The 20,156-nt window shown below is 52.5% G+C and overlaps 1 protein-coding gene across 1 annotated transcript in view; it reads right to left on the minus strand.

The window, feature by feature from the left end:
* The window catches only part of LOC102455270 (uncharacterized), a 101,789-nt gene that overhangs the window by 23,392 nt on the left and 58,241 nt on the right, over positions 1-20,156 (minus strand). The window contains exons 22-25 of the mRNA XM_075914435.1: positions 18,099-18,428; positions 15,901-16,230; positions 14,392-14,721; positions 13,013-13,342 (exon numbers count right to left, since the gene is read on the minus strand). Of these exons, the coding sequence (XP_075770550.1) occupies positions 13,013-13,342; positions 14,392-14,721; positions 15,901-16,230; positions 18,099-18,428 (1,320 nt within the window). The remainder of the gene's footprint in view (positions 1-13,012; positions 13,343-14,391; positions 14,722-15,900; positions 16,231-18,098; positions 18,429-20,156) is intronic.

Consider the following 20,156-nt stretch of genomic DNA (forward strand, 5'->3'; position numbering starts at 1 on the left):
GGCTACTTTTCCCGAAAAAAACTCTGAGTCTGGACACGGCCATAGAGAAAAGAAATGTGGATAAGCATCCCACAGTGCAGTGTAGAGTGAAGGCAGAGCTGATCCCTGCACTTCTTGGGATTCTGTTCTAGCGCTGTGAACTTTCTGTGCTAAGGAATGTCAAAGCAGCACAGCCGTCTCTCCAGCCCTCCCCCTGCAGCCACAGTCTGCCTGCCTCAAGGCAGATCAGAAGCATTCAGGTGTTTTATTCTTTGTTTGTTCCCCAAACAGAGCAGCTCATTTAGCTGTCTGATACTTCCTGGAACTTCTAAAGGGGAGGGGTGCAAGCTTGCAGGGCAGCAGAGATCACAAAACACTGAGCACAGCCATCAAGACAGGCATTGTGGGATACTTGTGGAAGCCAGTTCTCTCAACAAAACAGACAGCAGAGTCTAGACTGGCTATTTTCAACAATAAAGGGACGGAAAAAGACAAATCTCTCAGGGTATGTCTACACTACCACCCTAGTTCGAACTAGGGTGGTTAATGTAGGCATTCGAACTTGCAAATGAAGCCCGTGATTTGAATTTCCCGGGCTTCATTTGCATGTTGCCGGGCACCGCCATTTTAAAATGTCTGCTAGTTCGGACTCCGTGCCCGCGGCTACACGTGGCACGAACTAGGTAGTTCGGATTAGGCTTCCTATTCCGAACTATCTGTACACCTCGTTCCACAGGAACATTCAAATGAAGCCCGGGAAATTCAAATCCCGGGAAATTCAAATCCCGGGCTTCATTTGCAAGTTCGAATGCCTACATTAACCACCCTAGTTCGAACTAGGGTGGTAGTGTAGACATATTCTCAGAGGGTTGGAAGTTTTTTTGGTATCGATATGTGTCAGCATAGACAAGCCTTTAGCTCAAGAGAGGATGCATGTCCAGCCAGAGGCACATGGTGCAATATTTGCATGAAATATAGACATTTTGCTGCTGTTGATTACAGAGAATCAAGAGCCATTGTTTCTGAGATTTGTTGCTTGTGATGACATAGTGCCTGCGTGAAACTGAATATTCGTGGCAAGACAATTGGCTATAAAATTGACTCAGAAGCTGATGTCTCAGGCATTTTAAAAGGGACTAACAATTCCCTTTAACTGTGCCAGAGTGGAAGTCACCTGACACAGCTGTGACTAGCCTTGGAGGTATCTGACCTGCCTCAGTCAGAAACAACTTCCTAAGATAAAAGCTTTGCATTCAGAGTGCATGTGATCAAAGAACCACAAACAACCAACTGCCTTCTCAACTGCAGTGTGGAATCCCTGATGGGTCTGATGAGAGAGACAGAAGAACTCACTGGAGGATTTGCTGATATAACACAAAGTCAGTCAGTGGAACTTCTTGCCAATCGATGTTGTGAATGCGAAAACTATAACAGACTTCAAAAAAGAACCAGAGAAGTTTCTGGATGATAGGTCCATCAAAGGCTGTTAACCGGGACAGGCATGGATGCAACACCATACTAGGTGTTGACAATCTGGTTTTATCAGAAACTGGGTGTGAATGACAAGGAATTGATCTAGCACATGGTGGTTACTATTTCATTCCCTCTAAAGCATGTGGCATTAGCCAAAGAGGCTGGAGATCCAAAGAGGATGGAGAAAGGTAGTGACAGATAGCAGAACAAGGAGCAATGGTCTCAAGTTGCAGTGGGAGAGGTCCAGGTTGGATATTGGGAAAAACTATTTCACTAGGAGAGTGGTGAAGCACTGGAATGGGTTCCCTAGGGAAGTAGTGGAGTCTCCCTCCCTAGAGGTGTTTAAGTCTCGGCTTGACAAAGCCCTGGCTGGGTTGATTTAGTTGGGATTGGTCCTGCCTAGAGGAGGGGGCTGGACTTGATGGCATTCTAAGGTCTCTTCCAGCTCTATGGTTCTATGGGAAGACATGATAGTGGGCTAGATGAAGCACTGCTCTGATCTAATACGCTGTTCTTATGGTCTTATGATATTGTGCTTTTGAAATATGAACTTAGATAATGTTGAGCCATACAGTTTCCACTCCAGCTTCCAGCTCATCTGAAAAAGTGTGTTTTGATACTTATGATACTATACAAGTTTTGTTAGCCTCTAAGGTGCCACAGGGCTACTCATTTTTTAGAGTTACAGAGTAACACGGCTACTCCTCTGAGACTTTTTAACATACAGTGTACAAACATTCCTAACAGAGAGACTTTGAAGAGATTGGCAGCAGATTTATGGAAATTCAGACTCTGTCATTATTGACCGTTTTTCAAGGTATATAGAGACAATGCACTTGAAAGACATGTTACAATTGTTACGAAGAAACAGAAGTGAACTTTTGTTCACTTTGGTAATCAGACACTGACGCAGAATTTGTCAGTCCAAGCGATCTATGATTTTGATGCTATTACAAGCAAATGGAGAGGCTGAACGAGCTGTACAGATAGGCAAGAAAATTCCACAGCAGGAACAGTCATTCTTTGCTCTTCTGAGTTACAGATCAATAACATGGGTGGTACGTGAACTGCCAATTTGGGAATGAGTAACATTGTCCTAATTGGGGTTATACCTTTATCCACATCTGAGCTATTAAAAAGGGTGCACACACAAAATGCCAACTCAAGCACAACAGATTTCTCTCTCCCTGGAACAGCCTGGAAAGGGGAGGAAACTTGTTAGAAGGTTTCAGAATATACTAAGTAGCTGAAAGGTTTTAGAGCAATCATCATGCTGTGGCTGACACCCAGATGGGAAACATACCGACCTACTTACTCACTGGCTGTGTCTAGACTGGCAAGTTTTTCTGGAAAAGCAGCCGCTTTTCCAGAAAAACTTGCCAGCTGTCTACACTGGCCGCTTGAATTTCCAGAAAAGCACTGACGATCTCATGTAAGATTGTCAGTGCTTTTCCAGAAAGACTATGCTGCTCCCGTTCAGGCAAAAGTCTTTTTCCGAAAGACTTTTGCGCAAAAGGGCCAGTGTAGACAGAACAGTACTGTATTCCGCAAAAAAGCCCCGATCGCGAAAATGGCGATCGGGGCTTTTTTGCGGAAAACCACGTCTAGATTGGCTATGGACGCTTTTCCGCAAAAAGTGCTTTTGCGGAAAAGCATCCTGCCAATCTAGATGCGCTTTTCCGAAAATGCTTTTAACGGAAAACTTTTCCGTTAAAAGCATTTTCGGAAAATCATGCCAGTGTAGATGTAGCCACTATGTAAAGGTACAAACCAACACACTTTTAACAGTAACATTCTCTTCTCTGGAGCGCTGACATTTGGGGCTTTGGTTTCCTTGCCCCAGATGGGGAGTGTGATGAGGGCAATGTCCCTTCCACCGGGTTATGGCTTCCCTTGACGTTCCACACAAATTATCACAGCAGTGTGCAGCCTCTCCCACTTTTTTTCTCTCTTTTTGCGCTAGCCCCCACATCTTCCCGCCTAACAGAGCCTGGTTCGGAAGGTCACTAGATGTTTTTCCCCAGATGCTCTCATGAGTGGCCAAGACCCACCGCCCACACTGGTGACTGCCCCAGCCGAGTGCTAGTCACCAGGCAGTGTGTTCTCAGCCCCTGTAGCCAAGAGTCAACTGAAAGGGAGAGAAATCGAGAAAAGAAAAACCCTTCCTCCTCTGAGCTCCGGCCTGCTGTGAGGTGGGGCTGCCTTTGTCCAGGCCGTACACGGCTAACACAGGGCCTTGCCTCAGGACAGGGTCAGGTAAACCTCTGCCAAGCCAGTTGCGGTCATCTGCCTGCCTGCCAGTCCGGGGCAGTCACAGCTCACTGCACGGCAGGTCTCAAGGCAGCGTGTGGGGGGATGTTTCTGGGACAGCTCAGCCTAGAGCTTTCCCCATTGTGTGTGTGTGTGTGTGTAGGGGGGCAGGTACTGTGTTTGAACTCCCCCTGCCTGCTCAGTATATGGGGGGGGGCATAGTTACCATAGTCCTCTTTCAGACAGGTCTGTTCAGGTCAGCAGCATCAGCACAGGGCAGTCTGAGTGCCGCTCTTTAGTGCGTTTTGTAACACATCACCCCTCTCACACACAGCCGGCTCTGTGCTCAGTATAGATGTACCCTCTACCTGAGGAATGAGCATCGTTCCAAAAATGGGGGAAATTGGTTTTGCAAATAGGACCGCTGGTATTTGCACAAGAAGCCGGGACAGTAGGTGGCTTGGATTTCTCTGTGGCTAGTAAGTACACAATGAATCGATGTGACTCGCTCATTCCAGGGCATGAATTCTTCACCAGGTGTGGAGTCCAGCAGTGCTCCTCTCAGATCACAGGAGAAACTTTCAGTGCAAAGTGTACCTGCAGCCTTGTGAGATTCAATGGGCTCCGCAAAACTTGCCCAGCCCGCGCACCCCGCACAGGGGCAGGGGCCAAGGGAAAGGTTCAGTCAGTCTTCGGGGGGGTTACAGAGCCAGAGATTCCTAGGCCAAGGGGACTGCAGGCATCTTCTCTGACTGCTGTATAGCCCAGGCCTGAGATCTACCCTAGGCTGCGTCTAGACTGGCAGGCGCTTTTGCGGAAAAACTTGCCAGCTGTCTACACTGGCCGCTTGAATTTACGCAAGAACACTGACGATCTCATGTAAGATTGTCAGTGTTCTTGCGCAAATACTATGATGCTCCCACTCAGGGATAAGCCTAAGGATTTGCACAAAAGGGCCAGTGTAGACAGGGGAGGACTGTTTTGCGCAAAAAAGCCCCGATGGCGAAAATGGTGATTGGGGCTTTCTTGCGCAAAAACGCGTCTAGATTGGCACGGACGCTTTTCTGCAAAAAGTGCTTTTGTGCAAAAGCATCCATGCCAATCTAGACACTCTTTTCCGCAAATGCTTTTAACGGAAAAACTTTTCCATTAAAAGTATTTGTGGAAAATCATGCCAGTCTGGAGTATTTAGCTAAACAGCCCATCTTTTGGTAAATGGTGTCAGTGTTGGAGAATCTCTGGTAAAGGCCTCATTCCAGCCTGAATGTGTCTAGCTTCACCTACCATGCTTGATCTTGTCCCCCCCCCCCCCCCCCGCTGGAGGGAAGAGCCCATTAAACCTGCGTGTTCCCCGCGCAGGTGCTTAGAGACTGGGCTCAGGTCACCCTTGGCCTTCTCTTTCTTTAGCGACACCGATGAAGTGGGTTTTCTGGTCCCTCAGTAATTCCTGGGGTTCTGCTCTGAGCCCCTCCAACTCACCAACCTCTTTTGCACACTGGGGATACCCGACCTGGGCATGGGAATCCAGCGTGTCACTTTAGTAACATCACTAGAAAAAATGACGTGGACGGAAACCATCAGACTCTAGCAACTCTGCACTTGGGCAACAGGAAACAAAATATCTCGTGGGCCACACATAGAACTCCGGATTGCAGATTGCTCACCACTGTGTTCGGAAATTCAGGGACATCGTCTGGGAGCCGGTGTGCAGCTCTGGCCACGCACATGCAGGCCGGATGGATTCTGACGGGCCCAGGGGCCGAGAAGGGCTGCTGGGGGTTGGAGGATGGAGGGTGGTCGTAAGAGAGGAGCGGGTTTGGCTGGCACAACGCAGGCTGAGCGGGGACCTGACTGCTCTGTAGGACCCCGTCAGGGAACCCCGGGGAGAGAGAAGAACCACTGAAGCCAAAGAACAGTGTTGGCACAAGAGCTACTGGGGACAAACCGTCCAGGAGTCACATTAGGCTGGAAATGAGAAGGGGGGTCGGGAACAGCCTCCTAACGGGGGAGGGAAAACAGCCTAACATGCGTGAAGATGACGCTTGATAAGTGTGTGATTGTATGACGTGTCCTCCCAGCCCGACGCCCCATGATCCCAAAGAAACCAGCCCAGGGTGGCTGGGAAACACCTCCAGGATTCACTGACTTCCCAGGTTCTTTTTACTCTTTTGAAACTTAACAAATGACACTAAAGTTATTGGAAAATTGTACGTACACCTAGATGGGGTGGGAAATAATCAGCCCTCTCGCCAGACACGGGTCACCAGGGCTAGCCCCTGGCGAGATACCAGATACTTTATGTATCTGTGCGTCTGCAGGTACGGCTGCTGGCAGCAACCTTTGGCCGTGGTTTGCTGTTCCTGGTCAATGGGAAGCCAATGGCCCCCCCATGCCACGTCCTGCAGCTCCTATTGGCCAGGAATGTAAAAACCCAGCCAATAGGAGCTGCGAGCAGTTAATCTGCAGACATGAAGGTAAATAGAGCATTGGCAGACCATCAGGGACTAACCCTGACAAGCTGTGTACTGCCCATGGGTTGTTTACTGCCTGCCCTTGCCCTAGACAGATCCTGGAACCATCTCTGTGTTAACCACTCGCTCCCCCTCCCCTTCCCACAGCAGCAATAGACCTCTGGTGTACTGGCTCCCAGCCTCCTGTTCTAACCACTAATCTCCACTCCCCTTCCCACAGCAGCAATAGACCCCTGGTGTACTGGCTCCCAGCCCCCTGTTCTAACCACTAATCTCCACTCCCCTTCCTGCAGCAGCAATAGACCCCTGGTGTACTGGCTCCCAGCCCCGTGTTCTAACCACTAATCTCCACTCCCCTTCCCACAGCAGCAATAGACCCCTGGTGTACTGGCTCCCAGCCCCTTGTTCTAACCACTAATCTCCACTCCCCTTCCCGCAGCAGCAATAGACCCCTGGTGTACTGGCTCCCAGCCCTCTGTTCTAACCACTAATCTCCACTCCCCTTCCTGCAGCAGCAATAGACCCCTGGTGTACTGGCTCCCAGCCCCCTGTTCTAACCACTAATCTCCACTCTCTTTCCCACAGCAGTAATAGACTCCAGGAGTTCTGGCTCCAAGCTCCAGCCATTAGCCCTCATTCCCCTTCTCAACCCTAGATAGGTCCTGAGACCATCTCTGTTTTAACTGCTCACTTCCACTCCCCTTCGGCAGCAATGGACCCCAGGAATCTTGGCTGTTACCCCCCTGGTCTAACCACTAGCCCCCACTCTCCTTCCCATGGCAGGAATAGACCCCAGGAGGCCTGACTCCCAGCCACTAGCTCTAACCACTGGTTCCCTTCAGCTCTCCTGCCCCCAGCAGCAATGCACCCAGGAGTCCTGGCTCCCAGGACACAGCTATGCTGTGCCTGATGGGTGGGACTGGAGGAAAGCAGGTTGCCCACGGGGCTATTCAAAGCCAGAGCAAAGGGAAAAGGCCACTCACCCCACAGCCAGGCCAGGAGGATGGGGATCCTTGTGTACCCAGCTCCAGAGCAGGCAGCTGAACTCCTGCCATGGGGTTGCCCAGCTGGGAGCAGGAGGTGCCTGGGAAAACCCATGTTCCCAGCAGCACAGAGCTTGCGGGGCAGCGTGGCCAGGCACTAGGGCAGGCGATGGCCCTAGCAAGAGAGGCAGGCTGAGCTCAGTGTGACGATTCGAGGCTGGGAGGTGGGGGAGATGGGGCAGGCACCCAAGGGGGCAGGATGTGCGACAGGCCTCTCATTGCTGAGACCCCTCCCTCTGCACCCGTGGGCGTGTGCTCGTGCCCAGCGCTGTGGCCTTATTTTTATCACTAGATTGTGAAATCTGCATTCTGGGACCATGCTGAGCAAACAAACTCCTCTTGGAACAGCTGGCTCTGGGACACATGGGGCAGGAGGGGCAGTTCCTGGAGCAGGTTTGCAGGGACTCAGTAGAAATGAACCACGGAGGGCTGGTGGATGCGGGACAGCTTCCCGGGTTTGGCTGAGGGGACGAGGATCAGCCCATGCCATTAAAGCCAGGCTGATGGCTGTGTGGACACCCTGTCTCCAACTGAAGGAGGCAGAGACTTGGCCTGGCTGACACCTAAAACTTGGATGGGCGCAGCTATATTGCATCAGTGTGTGTGAAAAATCCAGAGCCCCCTGGGTCAGCCGACTGGTGTGGACAGCAGAGTAGGGACAGAAGAATTCTTCTACTGACCTGGCTAATGCCACTGGGCAGGAGAGGAGGGGGGCGGATTAACTATGGTGACAGTGACGCCCCTTCCATTGCTGCAGGGTCTGTATTACAACACTCCAGCGGCACAGTCCTGCAAGTGTAGGGTCGACACGGCCCTTGTCTGCCCAGGGCAGGGGCATCACGGAACCGGCCTCACCCTGTGTAGCTAGAGCAGCCAGGCTAGTTACTAATTAGCTATTAATGTCTAACTAGGCAGCTGCCAGCTGCAGCGACCGGTCTAGTGTGGACAGGGACAAAGAGGAACACCCAGCAGTGTCTCTCCCTGGCAGCAGGGAGACATGAGGCTAAGCCTGTCCTGCGCAGTGGAGGTGGGGGGGCGAGGGGGAAGTTTCACACATTTATTCCCATCTTGGAGCAGGGTAGTGGTGGAAGGGCAGGTGGGTGCAGGCACAGAGCTGCCTCGGGTGTTCCAGGACAGGAGTGGGCTGGGTCTATTTGAAACTCTTCTAAAAGCCCCTCCCCCAGCCTTGTGAGAGGGACAACTGGACCTAGGGATCAACTGATTCCAGGGGACAAATCATGAAAAACATGGTCAGGGGGTGTGGGATGGGCAGCCCAATGGTGGGGGGGACAGGAGGCTGGTACAAGGTTCCCTGAGGCTGGGGGAAGCCATGTGAACCCCTCACCCACCTCTCCTGAGTCTGCATGAACCATCACAGCGCAGGGACAGGCCAAGGGCAGCTCCATGGAAACCAGGGCTCAGTGTGTGGCAGGGTCACTGCGGACTCGGTGCTGGGTCACGGGGGCCAGGCCGGGGCCCCTGTGAGAATGTGCCCTGATGGTGGATGGAGCCGTGGGGTGCACCCCACAGACCATGTACAGTGCCCCTCCCCCTTGCTCTCCTCACTCTCCAGCAAGTGTTCAGCAGAAGTGAGGGCTCAGAAGCAGGGGGTGCGGATGGGCAGAGCTGGGGTCAGGGGTCTCCTCTGTGGGGAGACTGAACAGCCGGGGCTCATTGCAGTAGGGAGGGGCAGGTATGGCAGATGGGACAGAGGGACCTAGAGCATGGACTGGGAGAGAGACAAGCGGTCGGGTGTGTCCCATGCAGCAGAGGAAGGGAAATGCACTGACCCTTGGTCCCTGCCAACAAGCCAGCTCCTGCATATAACCCAGCAGTCGCGGGGGGAGGGGGAGCAGGACAGTTGCCAAATGGTTTAACCAAAAATACTGAACTCCCCCCCCCCCAAAAAAAACCCACTAGGGAAAAAATTTGGTTGAGGGGGGGGGAAAAAGGGAGGGGGAGACATCAAAGTTGTTGAGCAAAAAAACTACTAATAATAAAAAGAATGCCGAGAGTTATTAAGCAATATATAAATACATAATAAAACAGCATTGAAACAACACGGCCCCTTTCAGAGTGCCTGCAGAGTCAGAATAGGAATAGGGGAGTAGTTGAGCACTAAGGCCCAGGGAAGGCATTGCTTCCCCTTGGTGTTTAGGCTTTTTGCCAGCGGCCATTTTGTGTTATCGATCAAGCCAAAACGCAGCTCCCCTACAGAACCAGGTAAGCAGGGTGTCCGGGGGTGAGCCCAGTTGCCGAGTGTGTCGTAGGGTTACCAGGTGTCCAGCATTTTTGCTTCCTGGCAGGGAAAAAAAATCAGAAAATACTGGACAGTTTAGGGTATCCGGTATTTTCTGAATTTTTTACTGGACAGGAAGTAAAAATACTGGACTGTCTGGGTCAATACCCTAGGGGGCAGCTTCCCCAAGTACTGAATCAGGTTGTCCCAGGTCTGCCCCACTGTCTCTTCCCTGGCCAGTCCCCCAATAAGCATCTTTCCTCCTGGCCTCGGCCAGTCTTGGTGACCCTGGCCAGGGCCGCACTGCTCACAGCTAACAGTGTGCGGCAGAGTGGCACTGAGCCAGGGAAATCTGGCACCGAAGCAGACGGGCTCTGGAGTAGAGTGGTGTAGGACAGAGCCATGTAGACAGAGAACAGAGGAACTGGCATGGGGAGGGAGCAGGAGCCCGGGTCCGGATTGCAGCACCGCCCACTGGCCCAGCTGCTCCTGGCCTGGCCATTCTCCAAGCTGTGGGTGTGTCCAGAAAGTGATTGACTGTTTGGGAGGAGCAGGGTGTTTGGGGTCCATCAGGCAGGGCAGGGCCAGTATCAGTTTCGGGGCAGGCAGCTGAGGGAGGCTCCCTGGGGCAGATGACGCAGAGGGTGGGCCCTGCAGAGGCACAGGAAGGAGGTTCCTGCAAGGGACCCAATAATCGTGGATGTCTTCCTGTGACATGCTTCATCCCAGCCACAAGCAGGGATTAGGTGCACGGCTTGCTGCGGGAGGGTCTCCAGCCTGCGTTCTACAGGCGCTCAGACCGGGTAGTCACAAGGGTCCCTGCTGGCCTGGCAACGTAGGACTGTGACTCTTGCGAAATGGCTCAGCAGAAGAGCAGGAGAGAGGATCGGAGGAAGACACTGAGGGTTGGTGTGACGGGCTGCCAGCGACCCGCATGGGAGACGACCTGGGCCGCCGGGCCGCGGAAAGTGGCGGCGCAGCCCAAGCCCCTCCCACTGGCCCTGGCACGGGCAGGGGAAGCCGGCGGGGCCGCGCTCGGCCTCTGCATCTGCGTCAGCGGGAACCGCTGGTCCTGCTCCGGAGGCCGCGCTGGGCGGGGATTGGGCGGAGCCAAGGACGCCGGCACGCTGCTGGAAGGGGAGGAGCCCTGGGCAGCGTCCGGCGCGGCGGGCCATTTTAAAAAGGCTCACCGCCAGCGAGGGAGGGGGCAGCCTCCTTGCAGAGAGGGAAGAGAGCCCCGAACGCAGGACGGACCCCAAGCTGCACCGAGGCCGGCAGCCAGCCCGCCTCAGCCCAGGGGTTCCCGGGACAACCACCGCAGCTGGCGGTCGACTAGTCCCGGTTCCGACGGAGATTGAACCCTGCCCCGCTGGCCCTGGAAGGAACGACCCGGCAGAGATCGGACACGGCGGAGGGAACGGACCCACGACGCATCGCCGGAGCGACTCCGGACCCGGGCTCCTGAAGCAGGGTAGGCTCCAGGAACTGGGCCAGCGGTACAAAGGTACCCAGGAAGGGAGGAAGAAGCCCGGGGCGGGGCCCTTTTGGCGTCTGTGGGTAGGCGGGTTACGGCTGGAGTGACCCCCGTCTACCGCGTCGGGGCGCAAGCAAGCCCCGACGCTTAGGGCCCCGGGCTGGGACCCGGAGAGAGGGTGGGACCGGGTCCCCCTCCCTTACCCTGAGGAGCATTCAGTCGTGCACAGCGCCACGCAGGCGTGCGACTGAGCAAGGTGACCATCGCACGAAAGGGATTGGACTGGGGGCTCAGGCCCCACCCCGCAGAGGTGGGTGACAACTGCAGGGTCCACTGACTCCCCCCTCCTCTGGGGAGGGGGTGATCGCACCCCATTGACAGGGCGTATAAACAGGGGCCCTGGGCAGGATACTGGCGGAAGGAAGGGCGGAGGGGTTCACTGAGCCCCCCTCTCGCGCTGGGAAGGGGTGATCGCACCCTGAACTGCCCACAGTTGGGAAGCAGCCCATGAGAGAAGGGACGGCAGGGTAGAATCTCATGAGCACAAGGAGGGCCTCTTGACGGTCCAGTCCTGATGGCCTGGCGCCAGCCTGGACATCCCAGTGACCCAGGCTCAGCAATGCAGACAGAGTCTCTGGAGTGAAGTGAAAGCCTGTCCCTGAGGAATCCCAGGGGTCTGCTCTCTGAGTTTGGTCCCCAAAGTCTCTCTTTTTAAAGCTCCAAACAGGCAGAGGTAGGGGTGGGTGGGTGGAATAACCCTATTGCAATTAGGAGGAACTGCACCGGTGTTCTGCTTGCTATTGTCCGGCAAGGAGTCCCTGGTAGGTCTAGGCACAGGACACCCACACAAACGCTGCACCCAGAGAGGATAGGAACACCCAGCCAACAGCCAACACTAGACAGAATTAATGACTTTTATTGATTATTGATGTCTGTTAAAATGTGACGTGCCATAGCTGCGTGTTGAGTATTAGTACAATACAATAGTACCGTCATCACGGAGAGGGGACATGATCACAGCTTTCAAGAACCTAAGAGGTTGTTGCAAATAGAGGGAGAAAATGATTCTCATTAACCTCTGAGGATAGGACAAGAAGCAATGGGCTTAAACTGCAGCAAGGGATGGTGAGGTTGGACCATAGGAAAAACTTCCTCCCTGTCAGTTCTCTGGCCTGTGCTAGATGAGGGAAGTGGGAGGGGGACTCAGACGAGATGATCACTGTGGGCTCTTCAGGCTCAGGACACACAGCTCTCCAAAGGCCAATGTCCCATTGAATGGTCTGCCCAGGCAGCTCCAGCCAGCGCAGCTCATGTCGAGGCCTAGGCCCAGTCTTCCCTACTTCTGTCACAACCTGGCCTGGGGGTAGCTCTCAGAGAACATCAGGTCTCCTCCAGCTGGTTTGTCTCATTGCTGGGCTCTGAGAGGGGCTCTGTCTGTGGGGTTGGGTGTGCTGTGTCTGGGGACAGCGTCCCTTCATCACCAGCTACTTTAGATGCTCTTCACCTGCAAAAAAGGAGACTGGGTTAACACACCAGGGCCTGGTTCTCCCTAGATTTCCCTTCCCTTGCACTACAAGGCAGTCTCTGAATGGATCCCCTTTCCCAGGAGCAGGGACATCCACACTCTGGGACCATGGGCACAAACACAGTTGGGCAATCGGCCAGTCCTGAAGCAGGGACCCCGTTGGGGCCATTGGAGGGAGCGCGACCTGCACAAGAGTAGCAGGCTGTTATCTCAGAGCCTGGTGCAGCAGGTGGACACTGGGCTGGGACTCAAGAGGCCAGGATTCGACCCAGCCTCTGCCTCAGCCTGCGGCGGGGGAGTGACTCCTGTGCTCAGCGCTGACTGTGAGAGGACAACACCAATGCTCCTACCTGCAGCATGGACCCCAAGGCACCAAACTGCATCTCTGGGCCAGCTCGGACTGCAGGCAGGCAGTCTCACCCCATGCCGTGGAGCACAGGCCCACGAGCACCACGCTGCAGCCCTGCATCAGCACTGACTGCAGGAGGACAGAGCTCCCTGCAGAATGACCAATACCTCCCGGCAGCACACACAGGAAGTGATATGCAGGAAGCTCACCTGAGCACACAACGCTGGCATCTTCTCCATGGTTACAATTGTGTTCTCCCCATGGCCGAGCCTGGCATTCTTCTAGGCCCGCTTCTGTGCCTGTGCACTGAACCTCATCCAGCAAGATAATGTCAGATCCTTGCCCAAAATGAGCCGCCCCTGGGGCTGATAGCGCCGTCCCACAGCCCAGCTGCCTGCACACGACTCCAGCATCCTGTAGGTCCCAGCTGTCATCACACACGGTTCCCCACTTGTGGTTGTGAAGCACCTCGACTCTCCCAGCGCAGTGACTGGAGCCGTTCACCAGCCGGAGTGGAACAGTGTCAGGGATGACCGAATCTGCAAATGCCCCATGGGAAGAGACATTCAGAGAGAGTCTTCTACATCTGATCACTAAGGCTACGTCTAGACTGGCATGATTTTCCGGAAATGCTTTTAATGGAAAAGTTTTCTGTTAAAAGCATTTTTGGAAAAGAGCGTCTAGATTGGCACGGACGCTTTTCCACAAAAGCACTTTTTGCGGAAAAGCGTCCATGCCAATCTAGACGCGCTTTTGCGCAAGAAAGCCCCGATTGCCATTTTTGCGATCAGGGCTTTTTTGCGCAAAACAAATCTGAGCTGTCTACACTGGCCCTTTTGCACAAAAGTTTTGCGCAAAAGGGACTTTTGCCTGAACGGGAGCAGCATAGTATTTCTGCAAGAAGCACTGATTTCTTACAGTAGGAAGTCAGTGCTTTTGCGGAAATTCAAGCGGCCAGTGTAGACAGCTGGCAAGTTTTTCTGGAAAAGCGGCTGTCTAGACACAGCCGAGATGTGGGGGAACATGGCACCTCACTGACAGCTCTAGAGCCACATGGGACATGACATGGATGAGGATCACCTGATGCTCAGCACTGGTGTGTTCTCCACAGGAGATGTTTAAGAGCAGGTCAAATACTTGCCAGGCATTGTCTCGACGGAATCATAGAACTGCAAGGAATCTCAAGAGGTCCTCAAGTCCAGTCTCCTGCACTCACGGCAGGACCAAGCACCATCTAGAGCTGTGGTATGCCACCAGTTCTGAAGCAGTCTACTGCCATAGTGAACTAGCCATACTCAGCTGGCAAAATAGCCACATTGTTTAAGCCAATTAGTCAAATGCAACCAGCAAACAGCCACTAGTGGCTAGTGTGTTGGACACCATGGTCCCTCACAGATGTTTGTCTAACCTGCTCCAATGATGAAAGGGGAGTGGGAGCGAATGATTAAAACAGGGATGGTCCCAGGATCTATCTAGGGCAAGGGAAGGCAATAAACAACCCATGGGCAGTACACAGCTTGTCAGGGTTAGTCCCTGAAGGGCGGCCAATGCTCTATTTATCTTCATGCCCCCTTGGAATGAGGGTTACCTGAGCACACAACACCCGCATCTTCTCTGTGGTTACAGTTGTGCTTTCCCCAAGGCCGTGCCGTGCATTCAGAGATGGCAGATTCTGTCCCCGCGCAGGTAACCTCATCCAGCCAGATATGCTGAGAGCCTTGTCCAAATTGAGCTCCGCTTGGGGCTGATAACGCCATCCCACAGCCCAGCTGCCTGCACACAACTCTGGCATCCTGCAAGTCCCAGCTGTCATCACACACAGTTCCCCACTCCAGGTTGTGTAGCACCTCGACTCTCCCAGCGCAGCGACTCGAGCCGTTCACCAGCCGGAGCAGAATCTCGCCTGGAGGGGCTGAATCTATAAGAACATCCAAATATAAAAACAGCCATACTGGATAAGACCAAAGGTCCATCTAGCCCAGCATCCTGTCTTCCAACAATGGCCAATGTTAGATGCCCCAGAGGGAGTGAACAGAACAGTTAATCCTCAAGTGATCCTTCTCCTGTCATCCATTTTCAGCCCCGGCAAACAGAGTGTAGGGACACCATTTCTACCTATTCTGGCTAATAAGTATTGATGGACCTAACATCCATGATTTTATCTAGTTCTTTTCTGAACTCTGTTAAAATCCTGGTCTTCACAACATCCTCTGGTGAGGAGTTCTACAGGTTGATTGTGCACTGAAAAGCTTTCTTTTGTTTGTTTTAAACCTACTACCTATTAATTTCATTAGGTGACTCCTAGTTCTTATGTTATGGGAACAAATAAATACTTTTTCTGTATTCACTTTCTCCACACTTGTCATAATTTTATACACCTCTATCATATCTCCTCTTAGGCTCCTCTTTTCTAAGCTTAAAAGTCCCAGTCCTTTTATTCTCTCTTCATATTGCAGCCATTTCAAACCCCTAATCATTTTTGTTGCCCTTTTTTGAACATTTTCCAGTGCCAAGATAATGTTTTTGAGATGAGGTGACCACATCTGTATCCTTTAAAAAAAGATTCCTAACACTCTGTTTGCTTTTTTGCATGCTGCTGCATATTGAGTGGCTGTTTTCAGAGAATTATTCACAATGACTCTAAGATCTCACTTTTGAGTGGTGTGGCCAGATCTCATGGGTAGTAGAGTGGCCTAGTGGTTAGGTCCTGGAGTTAGCTAGTGCCACTGGGACCCAAGGCCTAGGAATTCCAGCCTCTTAGACCAGAATCTAATTCTTCAGTGACTATAGCTAGATTAGTCCCCATCATTTTGTATGTAGAGTTGGGATTATTTTTTCCAATGTGCATTACATTGCATTTATCAATATTAAAGTTCATTTGTCATTTTATTACCCGATCACCTAGTTTTGTGAGAGCCTTTTGAATCTCTTCACATTCTGCTTTGGTCTTAATCATCTTGAGCAGTTTAGTAGAATCTGGCTGGATGACGAGGAGGAATAACAATGAGACTGCCCTGAACTGTGACAGAACCAACACCCATCCCTGCACCACAGAGCCCTGTTGCACCAGCTAGGAGGTGACATAGATGAGAGTTACCTGAGCACACGGCATTCGCATCTTCTCCGTGGTTACAGTTATGATCTCCCCAAGATCTAGATTTGCATTCAGAGAGGGAAGCTTCTGTCCCTCTGCAGCTGACGTCATCCAGCCAGATACGCTCAGAGCCTCGTCCAAACCGAGCCCCCCCTGGGGCTGAGAGCGCCGTCCCACAGCCCAGCTGCCTGCACACGACTCCAGCATCGGTTAAGTCCCAGCTGTCATCACACACGGTTCCCCACTGCAGGTTGTGTAGCACCTCGACTCTCCCAGCGCAGCGACTCGAACCATTCACCAGCCGGAGTGGAATCTCTCCTGGAGGAGCTGAATCTAGGAACACCCAAAGGAAGAGATACTCAAATGCCTGTGCATCAGATCTGAAAGGATGCTGCGGAAAGAAGTGCTACCCTCTGATGGTTCTTGCACCGCCTTGTTGTGAGGTGGATAAGGGTTACTTGAGCAACCAATATTGGCATCTTCTCCATCATTACAGGGTTAAAGACACAAGGGTAAATTAGGTGTCCCTGGAAACCTTGATTATCATGAGCATCTACAGCATCATTCTGACTCCAAATGCATCTAGTGGGGTCGTTGCCCATACACAGCCCCATTCTAGTGTTGTGAGCCAGCAGGGTCTGGGATGACTCAGATGGCAAAACATCTTTCACAGCTCCAGTCCACACCCGCTACTCCAGACAGTCATCCTCACTGGCTCGCAGGGCTAACCCAGAACAGAGAGGGGAAGACATCCCCTCCCACACTCAGTCATCCTCCCCACGGCCTGCATGACGGTAGTGCCGGTGCCACAGGGAGGTTTTGGAGACTGTGCCCCATGGCCAGACTGGCTTAAACATCCCTCAGGATAAATGACCCACATTCAACCTTAAGGGACAGACTGGTAGGGAATGTGGGTGTATTTGTGTCTTTGCAAGCACATTGTTAGAGGAGAACTGTAGAATCAAATGGCTCCCGTCTACAGTGTATTCATCTCTGTTTAAAGTCTATGGCAAATCATCTGTGAATGGCTGTCTCTTACGTCACCCCAATCCGTGTAGCTAATTCCTGGTGATGCTGGGGAGAAAGAGCTTTTTGGAAGAATCCAGGATTCAATGGTGGAGAGGCTGCTGGAAAGCTCTACAAAGACCTGATCCTTTTTACTTTCAATCTCACTTACGCTTTATCTGGGAAGGTTTTAATCCATGGATAGGAGATCTCCAGGCCTGCTTGAATCCCTCTTGAATGATCAACACTTGACTATAATCTATAGGCTAATCCTGTACCCACTTTTTGCACCTCCGAAGCTCCCAGGACAGGATACCAGCACTATTCTGGGATGCAGCGGTCGCTACAGATTCTATGATGACAGCACCCAGAGAAACCCAGACCTGAAGTGCTCGTCTTAGGGTGTATCTAAACCACATTTCTCCGTCGACGGAGCCATGTAGATTAGTCAGGACGGCAAAGGGAAATGAAGCCGTGATTTAAATAATCGCAGCTTCATTTACATCAAAATGGCCACTGCGCTGTGCTGATCAGCTGATTGTTGGCTCAGTGCGGTAGTCTAGATGGCGATCTCCCGACACCAGAACCCTTCATCGGAAGATCCTTTATTCCTTGTGAAACGAGGCTTACAGGATCTGCCGACAAAAGGTTCTGGGGTCGGTAGATCTCCGTCTAGACTACTGCGCTGAGTCGACAATCAGCTGATCAGCACAGTGTGGCGGCTATTTTGATGTAAATGAAGCTGCGATTATTTAAATCATGGCTTCATTTCCCTTTGCCGTCCTGACTAATCTACATGGCTCACTGACGGAGCCATGTAATTTAGACGTACCCTTAGTAATTTAAGCATTTGCTAAGACAGAGCTGAGCTGGGTGCCTGCTTAATTACAGTAATACTGTAATTAGTGTCTGCAGAGACAAAGGCCAGCCTCATTAGCCAATCTCTCTTGGTAGTAAAAATTATGGTATACATGGTGGAGAGAGGCCTTTTGACATGGAAATAGCCCAGCCAGGAGGGAGAGAGACAGGGCTCTCCACAACGGAGTGGTGATGGCTCAGGAGCTGAAAGCCTAATTTTGGGGCACTTACTGGACACGGACAGGGAATACTGGTGAGATTGCCCTGAACTGTGACAGAACCAACACCCATCCCTGCAGCATAATATGCCCCGTAGGAGGTGACATAGACGAGGTTACCTGAGCACACAGCACTCGCATCTTCTGTATGGTTGCAGTTATGTTCTCCCCAAGTTCTAGAGTTGCATTCGGAGAGGGCATCTTCTGTCCCCCTGCAGCTGACATCATCCAGCCAGATAAGCTCAGAGCCTTGTCCAAACCAAGCCTCCTTTGGGGCTGATAGCGCCGTCCCACAGCCAAGCTGCCGGCACACGACTTCAGCATCGGTTAAGTCCCAGCTGTCGTCACACACTGTTCCCCACTGGCGGTTGTGCAGCACCTCGACTCTCCCAGCACAGCGACTCGAGCTATTCACCAGCCGAAGCGGAATCTCCCCTGGAGGGGTTGAATCTACAGTCCCCCAAAGGAAGAAACACTCCAAGTGAATTCACTGCTTCAAATCACAAAGATTGCTGGTGTACGCGGGTCCTCCCTCAGATGGATCCTTTACCACTTCACTTGTGAGATAGATAAGGGTTACCTGAGCAGCCAACACTGGCATCTTCTTCAGGGTTATAGTGCTGGAGGTTCAAGGGCAAATTCAGTGACCCTCCATTGTCAAGCAAAGACAGGTTTAAAAGCCTGTCTCTGGACATATTAGGCCAAAGTTTCTAGTCTTCATGAACACCTACAGGGTCCGTCAGAGTCCACATACATCTAGTGGGGAATCCTCTTTCTGTCAGGCTCCATCTTCCATCCAATAACCAATTGGCACAGAATAGAGGCAGTAACTGCTGAATCTGCAAATGTCTGAGTGGGACACTTGAGCATATATCCCGTTTTCACTGCAACAACCCCCTTGGCAAGCCCTGTCTCAGTTGTCCCTGTTTCTCTAGCAGAAGTGAGCGTTTGCTCCATTTACTTGGGCCAGCTTGGTTGGCTGGCAGAAGCAATGGGAGAAGAGCCCATTTTGGCAAGAGAAGTGATGTGCAGAATATTGCCTCTTGCTGTGATGGAGACAAAGGCGACAGCCAGGGCAGGGTTACCAGAGCGCCCCACGCCAGCATCGCCTCTGTGGTTAAAGTGTAAGCGAGTGAAGGGAAATTGCCTGACTGACGGGGTAAGAACCAGCTTTCCCATGGCGCCTCCTCCCCCCATGCTGTGTCCCTCACAGGCTCTGTCCATCCCTGCTGTCTTAGTGTCATAGCAGGTGTGGAGAGCTGAGCCCTGGGTCCCAGAGGAGCTTTGGCAGTAACAGTCATCCCTGCCCCCCATTCCTGCCCCAGTTCCAGCAGCCTGTGTGCTCTCAGAGGATGGGCACCCACCATGATCCAGACACTGCCCAGGGATCAAACCCCTTCCCCATGTGGAGCTACAGGATGTCCCTGCCAGAGGGTCAGTCACAAGGGCCCCGGTGGGGTCTTCCCCATGGGCTGTGTGGGGCGCCCAAACTCAGAGTGTCTCAGAAGCCAAACTGAGATCCTAAGGGACTTGCTGGCTGGTCTTGGCTGGTGCCTTGGAGCTGGGGATGGACCATGGTGACCAGAGAGGCAGCACCCTATCCCAGCTCTGGGACTCCTGCTTTAGCTACTAGACCCCACTTTCCTCCCAGTGCCGAGGACATAACCCAGGAGTCCTGACTCCCCACCCCGCTGTGGTGTGTGAGTAGCAGACAGTGTGAGTGGAATCTTATTCTGACACTTGAGGGCATTTTCCCTCCATAACTCTGCCCCATGGTACTTGAGAGGGTGTCAATCCCAGGCCCCGCTTGTCCCATCCTCTGGGCCTGCCCGGTCCCCTTTTTCCTCCCCAGGCAGACTGTGCAGTGATCACCCAGCGAGGCCGCACCTGAGCACTCAGTCCTGTGTTCCCAGAGTGCCTGCCTGAAGGGTAGTGAAGCACTGGGATGGGTTCCCTAGGGTGGTGGCGGAATCTCCATCATTAGAGGTTTTTACGTCTCGGCTTGGGTTGATTTAGTTGGGGTGGTCCTGCATGGGGCAGGGGGCTGGACTCAATGACCTAGGATTCTTTGATATGCACTTGGGCAGCTGCCTCACTCCTGTGGCATTCTGGGTCCTAATGTCAGGTATGTTCTTTGCTCTATGGGTTAAGTTTAGAGGTGAAAGCAACACGGGTGTT

This window comes from Pelodiscus sinensis, chromosome 33, assembly GCF_049634645.1.
Source record: "Pelodiscus sinensis isolate JC-2024 chromosome 33, ASM4963464v1, whole genome shotgun sequence".
Lineage (NCBI taxonomy): Eukaryota > Metazoa > Chordata > Testudines > Trionychidae > Pelodiscus > Pelodiscus sinensis.